Source organism: Dreissena polymorpha, chromosome 3 (genome assembly GCF_020536995.1).
Source record: "Dreissena polymorpha isolate Duluth1 chromosome 3, UMN_Dpol_1.0, whole genome shotgun sequence".
NCBI lineage: Eukaryota > Metazoa > Mollusca > Bivalvia > Myida > Dreissenidae > Dreissena > Dreissena polymorpha.
In genome coordinates, this window is record NC_068357.1 from 123391351 (window position 1) to 123409813 (window position 18463).

Consider the following 18463-nt stretch of genomic DNA (forward strand, 5'->3'; position numbering starts at 1 on the left):
GGCCTTTTCGCGTTTTGATAAATTGACCAAAAAAAAAAATGTTTCAGATTCTCAAATTTTCGTTGTTGTCATGATATTTGTGAGGAAACAATAATACTGAACATTTACCATGCTCTAAAATATCCCTTATATGCATCTTTTGACGATTTAAAACCCTGAAAATTACAAATTGTTGCAACGCGAAACAATTGAATAATTTAAAGAGCTCTGTTGTTGTCGTGATATTTTGTGACACTACGAGGATTGCTTATATAAAGTATAAAATACATCATTCTTTGTTTACACGGATGGCCGAGTTGTCTAAGCGTTTTACTTACACTCAAGGGGTCAGTGGTTCCAGCCCAGTTGAGGGTACCTTTTTTTTTCTCTTTATTTAATTGTATTCTTGTTTGTTACTGAAGCTTTTAAGATCAAATGTTTACATGTATCAATATAAAGCAGTTAATGACAAACTTCAATACATGCCAAAATCTGTGAAAAGGTCCCTTTAAATCCAATGTTCCTTAGGCACAGCAATAATATTTGTTTTACATTTATTTACCAGACGATTGACCTGTAGTGCAAAAAGGTAGTATATCTTAGTCTTCCGATCACAGTGTTATTCGTGTGTAAAACAAGTTTAATTATTTCATTTAATGTACCTTGATTCATTTGGTGTAATTCTATATTTATTAATATCTGACGACAAGTGCAGAAATCAAGGGTCATGCATAACTTTTGATATGAGCACTGCTCTGTGAAAAGGGGAATTAATGCATGTGCATAAAGTGTCATCCCACATTAGCCTGTGCAGTCCATACAGGCTAATCAGGGACGACACTTTCCGCTTCAATGATATTTTCTGTTTAAAGAGAAAAAATCCAGTTCAGGCGAAAAGTGTTGTCCCTGCTTAAACTGGGACAACACTTAACGCACTTGCATTAAACCCCCTTTTCACAGAGCACGGCTCATATGTTTTCCAAGTTTTTACATAATATTATATGTACTTTTCAAGTTATTTCATTTTTTGCAGATGACAAACGTTCGATTGCCTATTGATTAAACAGAGGCATGGATTGACACACATATAGCCTCGTGTCTATACCTGATTTCATGATCTTATCTTATGTAGTTATTGCGCAATTACAATATTACTGGGTAAGGTAAGTACTGTTCTATTTTTAGATACTAAGACCTGACCTTTGACCTCCAAAAACTGAAAGGTCTTGCATATTTCCAAAGGACACTTTATAAGTATATGAAGTTTTGTACAAAAATCTTCATTACATCAAGACACCAAGAACTAGTTTCTAACCGGAAATTGTCTTGAGTGTATAAACCATCCCAAAGGGTTATGGTTAGTGACTTTATATTATGAATATACGGATAATTGCACTTATTTGAATCATTTGGATAGACATTCTGATGGTTGCACCAATATCACACACACACTGTGGAAGCATTCCATGTAAATTAACTTAACTGAGTTAAATACACAAGTAAACTAACTTAACAATTTACCACTTAGATATGTACTTTTATCCCACTTTTACAGCGAATTCGGTTGATTAAAGCCCCATTGATTAAATATCATATATAATCAACGGCAGGAAATGACGTCAATATTTCGACGAAATGACGTCATAAATCCAGCGAAATTATCCAGGCAAACTAATTTTGTTTAAATAAAAAGGTTTACGAAATAAAAAGTGGGATAAATAGAATAATAGATTAGTGTTGATTATAGATCAGGTTTATCATGCTCGGCACGAAAACGAAAAAGCACTCGCCAAGGCTCGTGCTTTTTGTTTTCTAAGCCTCGCATGATAAACCTGATCTATAATCAACACTAACCTATTATACTCTATTTACGCATTTGTAGTCCCTAAGAAAGTTAAATTTAATTAAAGACATTTTTTTACTGGATTCAAGTTTTAAAGGCTTCAGCTTCAACCCTAAGATACTGTTCAGCAGCAAACAGCATAAAACCTGAACAGACTGTAGTTACTCGCAGGCTGTTCTGGTTTTATGCTGTTTACACATAGCCATTTTCACTTTGCTTCTGAGAGGGAAAGGGTTAACTGAGTTAAAAACATGACTTGTTACTGACCTCTTGTTGTACACTGACATGTCAATTAGTTGTTGGTCACTCACCTGTCCGCTAACTGGATCACTTTGTTGAACTCAGACACAGCAGTGGCACACACAAGGGCGGCCATTACGCCAGCCTGTCAGACAAAAACACAACTATTTGTTAAGTGTATGCAGGTTGTTTTTTTCGTTAAAACTTGAGTCCAGTATTTGGCCCAATTCCCAATGGAAAAAAGTATAAATTTTTCACAAATGGGACATAACAATTCCCAATTAAAGGTTTGCACACACACACATGGAGGAACCATGCCACATTCCCAAAATGGTGAGAAAAAAACAGTGGTATGTTATATGTTAAATGATACACATATGGGCCTTGCTCTGGGAAAATGGGGCTTAATGCATGTGCAATCCACACAGGCTAATCAGGGACCACACTTTCTGCGTTCATGAAAATATTTGTATTAATGGTAGTCTCTTGTAAACGAAATTCCAGTCTAGGCGGAAAGTGTTGTGACTTATTAGCACAGGCTAATCTTGGATGACACTTATCGCACATGCATTAAGCCCTGTTTTCCCAGAGCAGGGCTCATGTGTATACATTTACAAGAATATTTTAAAATAATATTAAATATCATACTTATTTTCGAACAGAATTAAACAGTAATAAATATATACAAATATGTTTATATTATCAAAATTTCAAAAATACATTTACAGAATTATAATCAGCAACAGGTGCTCTGAAGATTGGATTTCTTTACCTTTTTGGCTGCCTCAATTACATCATCGATATCCTGAAACAAGCAATTTCAAAAAAACTTCACACTTGCACAAAACTTCTTTATTTGATCTGTAAAATGATCATTTACTATACCATTTTAATGTTCATGAGCACTAAATATAAACAAAGTGAAACTTAAGTTGCACAATTAGGAGAACCCTTTATTATAACGTGTGGTCCTTTTCTGATGGCAAAGGATCAATTGCCAAACAATCTGTTGACTTTTATTTAAGAGAGTCTCGAAACATCTGTATGTGCTCCATTAAAACAAATTTTTTAAATAAAATTCATTTTAATTATTAAATACTTACCTGTTATCGTATGCTTATACTTTCCAAGGGGAAATAACTCATCCGGAATTTTAACTGGGAATCCGCCACCTCAATACCGTAATACAGGCCAGGTTAAACATAGTGCAATGCAACCTAGCCAAAAATCGGTAACCAACCCTCAATATTCTTTCAATATATATACAAAAATATTAAGCGAATAGCGGGGTGGGAGTTGGGACTTACCGATAACAGGTAAGTATTTAATAATTAAAATGAATTTTATTTAAAAAATTTGTTTTAATGTCATAAATACTGACCTGTTATCGTATGCTGATTTTGCAGCTGCGGTGGGAAGGTTCGTATATATTTTCCCAACACAGTAGAACCCATAAACAGGGTTATCAGCTAATGATATCAAGTAATCTTCGTTAAAACGGTATTAATTATGACTTCTCGGACAGAGTAATATGTCTATGTCGTAAAGAAGACACTACCGTTAGTGAAACCACAACAAGCCCAAACGTATACAAATTGTATTGTTGGCACTTCAGAAAACGAAGATAAAAAGATGACAAGGTGGTCGGATTCCTCCAGTAAACAGCTTAGAGCACGTCAAAAAGTGGGGTGTGATTAATATATGCCCACAAAACAGACAGAGCTCTTAATTCATGCGGTCAGATCCTAAAAAGGAATGAATCCTTAGATAGGATAAGATTAACTTTCCTTAGTCGAGGTCTAACCCCGAGAAATAGAAGCCGCAGACACATCTCCCCCCCCTTTTTTGGGGAAATGAAGAGTGTCTTTGAGAACCTCGAATGGACTTCTGACTAACACTGCTGAGATAGAACTTCAAAGCCCTGATTGCCCAAGAAGTTTATCCTCATCTTTATGACTACCAGTTTAAGAAAACTTGGAAACTTGAAGGTAGAAGCCATATAGAGGACTTGATATTAAGCAAGGAATCCTGGCTGACACAACAAAGTGAAAACGACAATAGATCCAACTGGAATTGGTCGTATTCAACAGAACAAACATGAATTTAACTTCTCCGTATGGTAAAAGCCATAATAAGAAGGAAAACTGTCTTAAAATTATATTGGAACTGTTAATAAGCCTGATGAAAAAGGTTCATAGGGAGCTCATTAAGCATCCCAACATGTTACACAAGTCAAAACCGCTTAAGAAGGTAAAGGAACGAAAAACATAGTGTTGACGTTCCATAGTTTGGATCAGTTCCAAAATAGGTAAGACAGCACAGAGTTGCAATGACTTACACAAAACAAGGTATACGAAAGCATAATCTCTATCCTTTGATGAAGAAAAGAACAAATTTCTTATCATCAAGAAAAAGATGAGAAAAACCTCTATGTATCTAGCAGAGTGATTAAGGTAATAACTGTGCTCTCAATTACCCAGTAAAAAATGAATTTCCATAGAACCTTTATACAGTTCTGATGGAATTATCCTTGCACAAGTAACAAGGATTGAAACTCTAACAGAAAAACGTTCTTCTGTAGAGATAACTTAAAGTTATTAATGGCCAGACATGAAGTGGCACATGTTTGGATCAGTAAAAATATGTCTCAGTGAGATATGATATTTGACCTGTGAAGAAGTTTCCTGAAAATAATTGTACAGGAGACTTAAAAGGTCGTAGAACCATAATCCCATGGTTCATTAAGTATATTTCATGAAATTATGGCAAAAACTCAGTTATTGCAAAAACTCACCAAGAAGGCAAGATATTCCAGTTTATGTCAATGGACGAATGTATAACAATCGCACACCCTGCTTGATCGATTTCTGTGAACTGCATTGTTGACGTTGTTCAGCATACCGGTATACACTGCGATATACGATCGCATAACGCTAATAACTAGCGTTTGATGATAAACAACATTCTTTGATTATAACTTCGATGCCGAAATATTGTTCGGCTACGCTGGAAATATTGTCTTCTACAATATTGTCTCCGTGAGCATTGACATGATCGCTTACGAGCGTATCAACGCCCAGAACTGCTCAATGAAGGAGAGGTATGTTCGATAACTATCCAGTGGTGCTCAATGCAGTCCGCTGATGTCTACGTGAAGGTTGACGACGTCCTCGTTTCCTGCGATGTCGAGATCTGGATTGGCCGAGATGTGGATCGGCTGCGATGAGACCGAGATCTTCTAGAATAACGTCTCCGTGAGTGACGACGTGATCGCTTACGAGAGCCGCGACGATGAGAACTGCTCGACGAAGAAGAGCGTGTCCGATGTCTAATCCTTGATGAAGACGATGTATTCAACAAAGAATAGGAGAATAATTCAATGAAGAAGACCAAGTTCTTCTTCTTGACCGGTGACTGGTGTTATCGGTGGCAGGCCTAACTGATGACTGTTGACCGGTGACCGGAGCGGTGATCAATGACCGGACCGGTGACCGGACCGGACCGTTGACATGACCGGCTGGTGACATGACCGGACCGGTGACATGACCAGTGACCGGACCGGTGACTGGACCGGTGACATGACCGGTGACCGGACCGGACCGGTGATCAATGACCGGACCGGTGACCGGACTGGTGACATGACCGGTGACCGGACCAGACCGGTGACCGGACCGGACCGGTGATCAATGACCGGACCGGTGACCGGACCGGTGACATGACCGGTGACCAGACCGGACCGGTGACATGACCGGTGACCGGACCGGTGATCAATGACCGGACCGGACCGGTGACATGACCGGTGACCGGACCGGCCAGTTAGACGTCGATCAATGGTCCGTGATCAACGTCCCCGGTGACGTACCGGTCATATCATGACCAGTGTTGTCACCGGATAATGACCGTATGGCGGATGCCAAATGGTCCGGCATTGGTCGATGTCCTTGACCAATGCCATCGGGCAAAGACCGGCTGACGGGTGTCGCCATATGGTCTGATGTTGACCGACTGTCTAAGAGACTTAGCATAGTACGGTCCCGATCGTGCCCGATACCCGGTGACTGATACTGCAACTATCATCCATGATCTGCGAAGTCACTGGGTATTTATCCACTCTTGTTTCTGCGACCATCATGTAGTCGAATATATGAAAAACAAGAGCAAAGCATATTCAACCATAAACTTGTCACAGACCAGATTATCATACGGCACTTTAATAATACTGCCGTAGATCATAAGTTAAACAAAAGTTTAATTCAAAACAGATGAAAAATAAAATGACGATCAATTAGATTGTCATACGGAACGTTAAAATCATTATTGCACACAATGGCAAATGATAAACAATCTGTCAATAGAAGAACACGCTTTGCACGATCTCGTAACACATTAGAAGAACATGCTTTGCACGTTCTAGCAATGTATTAGAAGAGCACGTTTTGCACGTGGTCGTTCGCGCCTGAAAACACCCAGCATGGTAGAAATAAACCATTGTTCGATAAAAACAAGCATGGCTTACCTTTTACAAATGAAACAAAATCCATTAAATCCACACAAATTAATCCGAATGAGAAATAAAAAGATAAATAACACAATTTATCTATTCAAAACCCCAATCAACCAAGTGAAAAACAATATTTTAATTCAGAGCCGTAAAAGACACGTATACACCTGGTTGATCCGGAAAGAATATTGAGGGTTGGTTACCGATTTTTGGCTAGGTTGCATTGCACTATGTTTAACCTGGCCTGTATTACGGTATTGAGGTGGCGGATTCCCAGTTAAAATTCCGGATGAGTTATTTCCCCTTGGAAAGTATAAGCATACGATAACAGGTCAGTATTTATGACATTAAAATAAGTAACATAAAACATGGATTTGTCACACAAAAGTTAAATCAATTTTGTAGCAGGGTCGTCAATAAGTCACAAATCTGCATTTATTACATACTCCGATGATCTATATCAATAAAAGGGAATTTAGGAATTCAAAAGTTCTTTAAGTCCAGCCTCCAAAAAATCTTAGGGTAACTGCAAAATCATGAGTGCTTCAATAAGAAATAATAACCTTTAAGTTGAGCAACTTAGGCACATTGAGAAACGGATCACTTGATAAATTGAGCAAATATGCCAGTTCCTACTTCTAAGCATTATTGAAATATAATACATGCCTTACTATATATAGTAACAAATTTGTACAGTTTTTCATGCCATTATCACCATTGCCAGGGCCTATTATTTATAATCAGCCCTAAGAATGTGTGCGCGTGACGTTCAACTGAAAAAATGGCGTCCACATTCAGTCCCATAAATCAACGAGATAATCAATCATAATTAGATTATTTAATGACAGGTAGCACACAATTTGGATAATACAAATATGGATTGAAACTGAAACTCTGCTTCACATTAGATTGATGCCTCTATTTGAGCTTTAACAGGATTCACCAAACAGCAAAATTTAAAAAGTAAAAGACACACTTACCTCTATCACAACTATAATCCAATGCTTATAATAATAAAATACCAACGATGTGCAATCAGTTTTCTGTTATTCTATCCGTTTATCTATATTTATTTTGAATCACACTTTTTTAAACGTTTGTAGCAAATGCTAACCACTGTCACCAAAAACACGATTTACAAAATCGAATGACTTGTCGGAGCGATTACAAGAATTTTATCAAAGCTTCCAATTATGCACGAAAAATGCACAATCCGAAATACGTTTTTGTTTTCGTTTGATGCTTCAAAAATATTTTATATAAACCTTTCATGTCCGAATAGCTAAAACTGGTGTTTTTCGTCACAGAAATACGTAATAAATTGCGTAATCAATTGAATGAAAACAAGGGACAAAATTGTCACAAAACCAGGTTTTCATTGTGAAAAAAAAATCTGATAAAGGGAGAAAACTCAAACTGAACTTTTGAAATGAACAAACAAAATTAACCCCCTTTGTAAGTTTGTTTTTTAAAAAAATCTATTTTTAGTCGTGGCGACCTTGACATTGGAGATATTGACGTGATTCTTTCGTGCGACACACTGTCCCATGATGGTGAACAAATGTGCCAAATGATTTTAAAATCTCACAATGAATGACATAGTTATGGCCAGGACAAGCTCATTTATGGCCATTTTTGACCTTTGAACTCAAAGTGTGACCTTGACCTTGGAGATATCGACGTAATTATTTCGCGCGACACACCGTCCAATGATGGTGAACAAATGTGCCAAATGATTTTAAAATCTGACAATGAACGACATAGTTATGGCCCGGACAAGCTTGTTCCGCCCGCCCGCCAGCCCGCCAGCCAGCCCGCCCGCATTCGCCAATCTAATAACCAGTTTTTTCCTTCGGAAAACCTGGTTAATAAAAGTTCCGAAAGCTGGTTCTATAATACATTTTAGAGAAAGAACAAAACAAAGACAAACAAAACAAAGTAAGATTTACATTATAGATGTTAATACACGGCTGAGCCAGGCCAGGCAGAGATAGTCGACCCCAGGTTGATTATCACTGCATGGTCCGGCTCAGCTGTGTATTATCCTCTTATTACTCTACGTAACAGGAGAGGTTATTCACACCACTGAGTATGACGGGGGCAAAATGGTAGCACCTTGTGTTAGCTGCATAGGAGAGGGGCAAAATTGTAGCACCTTGTAATAGCTGCATAGGAGAGGGGCAAAATGGTAGCACCTTGTGTTAGCTGCATTGGACAGGGGCAAACTCGTAGCACCTTGTTATAGCTGCATAGGAGAGGGGCAAAATGGTAGCACCTTGTGATAGCTGCATAGGGCAGGGCAAAATGGTAGCACCTTGTGATAGCTGCATAGGGCAGGGCAAAATGGTAGCACCTTTTGATAGCTGTGCCAGTGGAAATCATATAAACCTTGAGATAGCTACTCATGGAATAAGGGGATGTATTCTGAACAAAAATCCATTTAAAGACTTTTATTTGCATAAAAAGCAAAATCTACATCCTCTAAAAGTTTATGAGGATAAAATGGTGCCAGCTAATAAGGGACAACACTTTTCGCTTTAATGGCATCGTCTCAAAGAGATATCTGCTTAATGAAAGTCCAGAGTATGCAGTAAGTGTTGTAACAGTCACTAACTGATTAGCCTTTGTAGACTGCACTGGCTAATCTAAGAAAACACTTTACTCACTCGCATTAAGCTCAGTTTTTTTTAGAACCAGGCTAATACAATTGTATCCGTGCTGACCTGATCAAAGTCCTTGTCTCCCAGATGGCAGTGGCAGTCAACCATGACAACATGTCCTCTTCCTGGTTCTTCCATGTCTCTGGAAATATAGAGTCATCCTTACATACCATCAACCGTTTGTTTGTTGTTGTTTTTTTCCTTTTTAAACAATATTTCAGTCTTATAATGGCGATCAGTTCAGCTACTCAGGCTTTTCCTGGGTTAGCTGACATTTAACAGTACTAAGTGCACATACTTATGCCAAAATCGTGTCAGCCTGTGAACGTAATTAGTTTCCTTTACATTTCTCACTTGAATTGCTCAACACGCACAGATTTGTTTTCCCAATTGGAAAAAGTACCGGTACCAGCCTAACTGGGAAAAATTTGCGCAAAAAAACCCTGAAATTGGGAAATTGTGCGTTGTGAAGTCTTCACATTTGGAAATTGGTGTATTTGAATTTTTTCTCACAAGTACATTAAAATTTAAAACTAAATGTTATCTATTTGTTGATATTATATTTACTTAGGTTTAAACCATTCTGAGCTGAACAGAGAAACTACCGGCAATTAAATGTTGCATTTTATCTGTTAAAAAAAATAAAATTGAAACCTTCAATTAGGAATGTTTTGGACAGCAATTGGGAACTTTAGTTTTTTATTAATTTTAGTGCGGAATATCTGTCCAAGGTTCAAGGATTTAAGGGCACGATTAATTCCAAATAAATTTCGTATCAATCGCAATGTAATGAAATTTCATATATTAATGTCAAGTCAAAATGAAACTTATATTAAGGACCAAGCATGGTATATTTGCCTTGCTTTAATAGTAAGACAGATGGCGTTACTTAAGTTGTAGGGAGGCTACTTATATTTTACTAACTTGTCCAATATGCTAATTCCTAACCGATTCATGCTTGATGATGTTATGTGCACACATGCTTTTGTATATATGCAATTATGTTCCATAACTTGTGTCAGGGGCTGGTGGCCTGTATATCAACATAAACCTTTGTTGTTGTTGTTGTTGTAGAGCTGTTTTCTGGTATATTATACAAAAACAAAAACATCCCTGACACGTTATAGACCATGTTTAAATGTTAAGCGTTTTAATCTATTTGCTGTTCACCAACAGTATTATGATGATCTTTTGCATAAATTCAGGTTTTCAATTGAAAGTAGGTAATTTTTACTCTAGAAAAGTGATAACATTGATCAAAAAGCAAATATAAATTGCATGTTTATTACTATAATGTATATAGTTTCTCAAACAGTGTTTGACATGGTCATTGGTCAAACGCGGTTTGCCATCATCAAAAAGGTGTGACGCAGTGATGGGTTAAAAATGGTTTGACACACTGAGTGATCAAAGACATGGTTATGACACAGTGGTTCGTCAAAGAGTGTTATGTACAGTGTTTGATCAAAGAGCCTGAGGGATAGAGAGTTTGACACAGTGATCAGTGAAAGAGGGTTTGATACAGTGATAAGTCAAAGAGGGTTTGACATGGTGATTGATACAACAAGTTTGACATGGTTATAGATCAAAGATTGTTCCATATGTTGTGACAATGTCATGGGTCAAACATGGTATTACACTGTAATGGGTCAAACAAGTTAGTACAAAGTCATGGGTCAAACATGTTGTGACAATGACGTGGGTCAAACGTGGTATAACAATGTAATGGGTCAAACAAGTATGACAATGTCATGGGTCAAACATGATATTACACTGTCATAGGTCAAACATGGTACGACTCTGTCATAGGTCAAACATGGTATAACAATGTCATGGATCAAACATGATTTAACACTGTCATAGGTCAAACATGGTATAACACTGTCATGGGTCAAACATGGTATGACACTGTCATAGGTCAAACATGGTATAACACTGTCATGGGTCAAACATGGTATAACACTGTCATGGGTCAAACATGGTATAACACTATCATGGGTCAAACATGGTATGACATTGTCATGGGTCAAACATGGTATGACACTGTTATGGGTCAAACATGTTGTGACAATATCATGGGTCAAACTTGGCATGACATTGTCATGGGTCAAACCTTGAATGACACTGTTATGGGTTAAACATGGTATGACACTGTCATGGGTAAAACAAGGTATGACACTGTTATGGGTCAAACATGGTATGACACTGTTATGGGTCAAACATGTTGTGGCAATATCATGGGACAAACATGGTATGACATTGTCCTGGGTCAAACATGGCATGATACTGTTATGGGTCAAACATGGAATGACATTGTCATGGGTCAAACATGGTATGACACTTTTATGGGTCAAACATGGTATGACACTGTTATGGGTCAAACATGGTATGACACTGTCATGGGTCAAACATGGAATGACACTGTTAATGGTCAAACATGGTATGACACTGTCATGGGTCAAACATGGAATGGCACTGTTATGGGTCAAACATGGTATGACACTGTCATGGTTCAAACATGGATTTACACTGTCATGGGTCGAACATGGTTTGACACTGTCGAGGGTTAACCATGGTATGACACTGTCATGGGTCAAACATGTTGTGATAATATCATGGGTCAAACTTGGTATGACATTGTCATGGGTCAAACATGGTATGACACTGTTATGGATCAAACATGGAATGACATTGTCATGGGTCAAACATGGTATGACACTGTTATGCCAGGTCAAACATGGAATGACATTGTCATGGGTCAAACATGGTATGACACTGTCATGGGTCAAATATGTTGTGACAATATCATGGGTTAAACTTGGTATGGCATTGTCATGGATCAAACATTGTATGACACTGTTATTGGTCAAACATGGTATGACACTGTCATGGGTCAAACATGTGACAACATCATGGGTCAAACTTGGTTTGACATTGTCATGGGTCAAATATGGCATGACAGTGTCATGTGTGAAATGTGATGTGAAGGGTCATGGGTAAAAAAGGGTGTGACATTGTCATGGGTCAAATATTACATGTCAGTGTCCTGGGTCAACTATGAATAATGATATGACAATGCCATGGATCAAACATGGTATTACCTTGCCATGGGTCAAACATGGTATGACCATGACATGGGTCAACCATGTTACAACACTGTAATGGGTCAAACATGTAATGACACTGCCATAGGTCAAATATGGTTTGAACTTGGATTGGTCAACACTGTATACAACCCAGATGTATGCACCACTGTCATAGGTCAAACATTATTAAACTGTCACTAATTAATGAAATGTGTTTACTTACAATGACAGTTTTCACAAACACAGTGACAGTAGTTTTAAAATACACATGATGCATTTAGTGTTCTAGAAAACGCATTACGTTTATACAAAATAAAAATATTGACTTCATCATCATTACATGAGAAGACAAAATATGGTTAACTGTTGGAGTTACTTCCCTTTGAGAGATTTTGTAAAGCGTGTATTGATTGGTCAATTGTTGAGAGAGAAAAGTTATAAACCAATCAAAATCGTTGTTCCATAAGGAAGTTTACTCGATATATAACATGCTGAGTAACTTCGGCTGTCAAAAGTAAATCTCCCAGTTATGGAAGAATCAAGTGACAGAGAGTTAATCCTTGGTTTTAAACCACAAAAAGAAATCATATACAACAAGCTTCTGCCGTATAAAGACGATGTCGACCTCGATTCGAACGCGGATTTAGCAGAAATAAAATGTCAGCTGGGCAGAGCAGTGCAACTTCGGGACATCAAGGTTGGAGCCGGACACTGGTCCAGCCAGCTCTCCAGGTATCTTCTGTCATAGTCCGCTGTACAAAATTGTGTGAACGCCATGTCATCATAAGCCAGTTGTGATTTAACTTAATGTTACAGGGTATTCATTATCCTATTTCTATTTACATGTTGCTGACTACTAATCCCAATAAAGAAAGTGTGTGAATCATGCTGTGATTTTTTTGCTCAAAGTTACAGCCTGTTACAGGCTGTTTCCAAATGCCTAAAAGTAATGTTTTTTTCCCCTAAATGATACCAAACTTTTCCAATAAACTCAATGATTTGTTTTTGAACCCAAGAAGATGCCAAACTTTTCCAATAAACTTTATAATTTGTTTATTAAATTTATTATACAGCAATATAATTCCGTAACACTTTATAATATTAATTTTAAAATGCAGTAAAGCATGCACTTATAAACAATTGCAATATCATTATTTATAATCATGTAAATAATATTTCATTTTTCGCAAGGTTTAGCTTTACAGGTATTTTTGATAATAAATGTATATGCTAAACAAGCTTTGTAATATTTAAGCTTTCATTTCACTATTTTCAGGTACATAAGATTGTATGGGCTTAAGTTCTCCAAAGAAGATCATGTGCACTTCATACACCTTCTGTATGAGTTGGTAGTGCTGCCAGATCTTGAGCTGTCTGTCGTTAATAAAGTAGCCAACATCCTCTCCACACTATTGAAGTAAGTACGGCAAAAAGGAAGGAAATGGGTCATGCTCTCGGAAAATTGAGCTTATTGCATATGCGTTAAGTGTGGTCCAAAAAAAGCATATGCAGTCCACACGGGCTAATAAGGTGTGACACTTTCTGATTTTATGGTATTTTTGGTACATGAGTTTTTTCTTAGCGAAAATTCAGAGTAGGACTGCACAGGCTAATAAGTGACAACACTTAATGCACATGTATTTGGCCCAGTTTTCCCAGAGCTAGACTCAAATGCTTTCAGTTACAGGGTTTTTTTTTACTAAGAAAGTGACGCCGATATTCGGCGTCTTCCCCTACCAGAATTTTTCCCCTCAAAATACAATTTCCCCACCAAAAATATCATTTTTCACCAAAATATAATATTTTCTCTCAAAGAAATGTTTATTTTTCCTTTGGGCATTCGACAATTATCCAATTTGCACCATGTTCAACGATCTTTCTCTCTCTCTCCAGATGAACACAAAAAATCTGGGAATCCCAGTTATTCTAAATATAGCTCTTAAATAACGTTATGTAAACTGGGCAACTAATCGTAATAATCATGTGACTATTTAACTGGATACCGGTCTTGCGCGAGAAGGGTGTTTCGTCAATAAATTACCAGAAACCAGTCGAATTTTCATCCGGGCTATGTGCAAGCCAAGATATAAACGTGAAAACAGAAACAAATGTCTCACAATTGGCGTTCTTACACAAACAAAATAAAACATTCGGAATTGGAAGATACTGAACGCATCGAGGCATTTTTTAAGAAAGAATCATCGAAAACCGTTATAACCCATCAGGATTCTGAGGTAATCAACATCGAACATTGTGAAAGTGAAAGTAGACAATCGGCAGCTGCTGCCAATACTGTAGCAGATCAAGATCGTCAACCCATTCATCATGAAATTGAAATCACAAAATTGACATCGTCCCCCGGCCCCAGTACAGAAATATAGTTAAAAACATTTCCCATAATTAGATCTACACCTGCAACTTAATTAAGGACTTTGACTTTAATACGTGTTAAATGTGTTTAAGAACAAAAAGGACGGAAACAAGCCTCTTTTGATGAGTTATAGACATTGAAATGAACAGTTGTTATTTTTTCCCCTAATATGTCTCTTTCGTACTCTTTTTTTCCCCTTTCACCCAGCGTCCAGCGTCTTCCCCTTTCTCTAAAAAAAACCCCTGAGTTAAAATTAAAAAAGATTTTATGACCTTAAGGCATGCTACCTACCTAATGTGGTCAGGTTTGATTTTTTGCAGTATGAAGTCAGTAAATTTGGTTCGATGACGTATGTATGAATGTTATTTTCAGGAAGAAGAAGCTGTTGACAAGAGCTGACTTGACCCTGCAGTGGCGACCCCTGTACAAGCTATTGGATGGTGTGACGTACTCAACCTACCAGCAACATGGACTGCTGTTGGAGCCAGCGTGAGTGACGCTAGTTATATTGCACTTTATCACTCATAACTTGTAATAAGTTGTATGCATAAACACTATTTGGGCCTCGCTCTGAGAAAAGTTTTGTATGCATATGCGTAATGTGTCGTCCCACATTAACCTGTGCTAATAAACAATGAGTATATAGAGAATTCTATGTTAGTGTGATTGTGTACTTAAATTTATCCCACAAGTGAAGAAAGGTTTACATGGCGAGGCTTGCCGAGCCTTGTAAGCCTTTCTGACACGAGTGGGATAAATTTAAGTACACAATCACACTAACATAGTATTCTATTTATCCTACAATATTGTTTTATTTAATTTATTCCTAAAATAAAAGCAAAAACACATGAAATTAACTGAATCTTACATTGCGTAGTAATATTTATTGTGATCTTTCCTGTTTACGGAAATCGAAATAGTCCTTAAGAATTCCACGCAAAAGAAAAGTAACGAGACAAAATATCGCTATACGCCTCGATTCAAATTTAATCAGCGTTCCAAATGTAACACACTTAAGTAGAACACAGACGGTTGTGTTCAAACTACAATTCTTGTTTCACCACTGTAAAAAACAAACATGGCTCCCGCCATTTTGAAATTTACAAAATGTGTAGACACATACCGTGGCTATGTAAAGCATGATTCAGCATTTATTCCCGTCGATATTGTTAATTTTAGTCTTTAAACAACTCTTCTTTTTACACACTTTATACTAACTTACATTAAATTATTGTTCTACTCACTGAAGTTGTATAATAACCACGTCCAGGTTTATTTTCGTAATTTTTAATTTGCTTCCATGACGAGTTAAAATTCTAGACAAATTTCTTCATCGCCATCCATCTTTTCCATTTTAAAGCACTGGATGTAAGCAGGCAATTCTTTGTGGATAGACATTCTTTGATCGACTGACAAAGGAACGACTAAACCACCAAAGAAATTACCATTTTAATTTGACATCGATTTCCTTCGAAAAGTAAAAGAACAATTCACTGACACTTTTATTAAATTTAATCCATCAATTGTTCAACAAAACATCGCGTTATTCGAGTACATTCGACATTTTAACTAAATAAAAAATGCAGTCTCACCAGTTTCATTCCAGTTTTATATCCAAACACTGTGTTTTTCACATTCATAATATTATAGTAATCCATCGTAAACACACACACACTCGTAAACTCGTTAAACGACTGCGTACCCAATGACCTAAATGACGCAATCAGGGGTGAAAGGCCAAAAAAACTAGTCCCTACGTAATGTTCTAAAAATAATTGTGAATGAAACCTGATCTAAAAAAAACTGTGGAGAAAACCTTATCTTTTGTTTATGAGTCGTAATTGTTCTATAAAATCATTAAGCTGTAGGATAAATATTTTTCCCAAATGGGACCTTCAAATTCCCAATTGAAGGTTTCAAAAAAAAATTTTTTTTTCTTTAGATCAACATTTTGTTAATCTCCCATCCAGCTCTACAAGTAACACTTTATTAAATTAAATATTTAAAACACTTTTATTCTCATTTTCGAGGCATTTGTTAGCAATACAATAAAAGTTAAACAACAACACTAATTTCCCAATTTTGGCCAAAACGCAGCGATTTTTCCCAATCCAAAGGGACCTGTCTCCATTCCCAAAATGGTAAAAAGACACTAGGTCAGAATGTTTATCTTGACAATATGAAGGCTATGTTTGAATCTGGGTCAAGTGGGGTTAAAACTAGGTCACCATGCCATGTTTTTTGTTTATGACTATTGCAAATTTAAGATGTTTTATCATTCTAAATCTACTGCAGATTCAAATATGTAGACAATAAATATTTTGATTGTATTTCAAAAACTTACAAAATTATTTAATGTTTATATGCTGACAAATAATGTATGTGTGTGTTTAATTTGCTATCATTATTAAGAAGTGCTTGCCTCAAGTAGATATATAGAGAGAATATTATGTGAGTTTTGGATAAAGATCAAGTTTATCATGCCAGGATTAGAACCGATGTAGCGCGAGGCTTGCCAAGCGCTAACATGGTTTGAGCTGAGCATGGTAAACTTGATCTTTATCCAAAACTCACATAATATTCTATTTATCATATTATTTCCTCCCTTTTTTCCATTCATAATTATCAAATATGGCATCTTTTTACGATTTTGTTTTTCCGTAGTTGACAAAAAACAGATTCTCGAATTTTTGGAAAAACCCAAATCTGATCCAAAAAAAGCGATAGAATAAAGCTCAAGTTTATATGATCGTTGTTATACTATCGATTTTCATCTGGTAATAGGAAAAAGTACAGTAACAGCATTAAAGAGACAGCAAATATTTATTATTAAAATGCTGCAATTTTAATCTGACAGGACAAGCCTGAAAATCTGACTTGGTTCTTTTAATGTTGTTTTTTCTTTCAGAAATATTGTTGCAGCCCTGGAGGCACTGGTCAGAAACTGCAGATGGTAAAACACACTGAAATACTTCATTATTATGGTGTTAGTGTGAAGAATATGTGACGTGTTATTATCCCCGCCGAATTTTTTTTCGGAGGGAATATAGTAATTGGTCCTGTCTGTCTGTCCGTCCGGCTAAAACTTTGTCCGGAGCATAACTCCAAATCTATTCAATGGATTTACTTTAAACTTAGAATATAAACAGATGGCAACTAGGAGAAGTGCAGTTACCAAGAACCATAACTCTATCTACCTTAGTTTTTTAATTATCTCCCCTTTTATATAACTTTTAAGTAAATTTTTGTCCGGAGCATAACTCTAAATCTACTGAAGGGATTTACTTGCAACTTAAACAAATGTTGTCATACAAGCAAACACATTTCGGCGGGGATTTAGCACTACTGTGACAAGCTCTTGTATGGAAGGGTATTTAGGTAAAAATTACATAATTCTTAATGACTGTGTCATGATTCTTGATGGTACTTTCAATTTGTATGTAGACACCTTTTCATGCTTGATGACACTTACATCTTGCCTGATGTCCAATGTCTATTTACATTCTGCTTAATGGTATCATGCATGTGTACAGATGCAACATTCTTGTTCGTTAATTGCATGCTGCATATGTGTATGTTGGTTTGTGCAGAGAGACTTGTGCAATAGGCGCAGTGCATAATGGAATCAAATATTGATGCGTTGAATAAATTAACGCGATGGCAAGATGTGAGTTTCACTCAAGCACAAAGCAACATACAATCATGCATGATACAATGATGTCAATTGACAGTCGTTCCGAAAGGCAACGGATGACTACGTAAATTTACGGCGTATAACAGAAA

At 36.9% G+C, this 18463-nt stretch overlaps 2 protein-coding genes across 2 annotated transcripts in view; one reads left to right on the top strand and one right to left on the bottom strand.

Moving 5' to 3' along the window:
• Positions 1-12675, bottom strand: part of LOC127872562 (putative deoxyribonuclease TATDN3) — a 46550-nt gene extending 33875 nt beyond the window's left edge. The window contains exons 1-4 of the mRNA XM_052415888.1: positions 12533-12675; positions 9287-9365; positions 2835-2867; positions 2134-2207 (exon numbers count right to left, since the gene is read on the bottom strand). Coding sequence (XP_052271848.1) covers positions 2134-2207; positions 2835-2867; positions 9287-9361 — 182 coding nt within the window. The 5' untranslated portion in view covers positions 9362-9365; positions 12533-12675. The remainder of the gene's footprint in view (positions 1-2133; positions 2208-2834; positions 2868-9286; positions 9366-12532) is intronic.
• Positions 12676-12756: 81 nt separating this feature from the next.
• LOC127871295 (proteasome activator complex subunit 4A-like) overlaps positions 12757-18463 on the top strand; it is a 134547-nt gene continuing 128840 nt past the window's right edge. The window contains exons 1-4 of the mRNA XM_052414061.1: positions 12757-13041; positions 13586-13726; positions 15053-15169; positions 17589-17633. Of these exons, the coding sequence (XP_052270021.1) occupies positions 12839-13041; positions 13586-13726; positions 15053-15169; positions 17589-17633 (506 nt within the window). The 5' untranslated portion in view covers positions 12757-12838. The remainder of the gene's footprint in view (positions 13042-13585; positions 13727-15052; positions 15170-17588; positions 17634-18463) is intronic.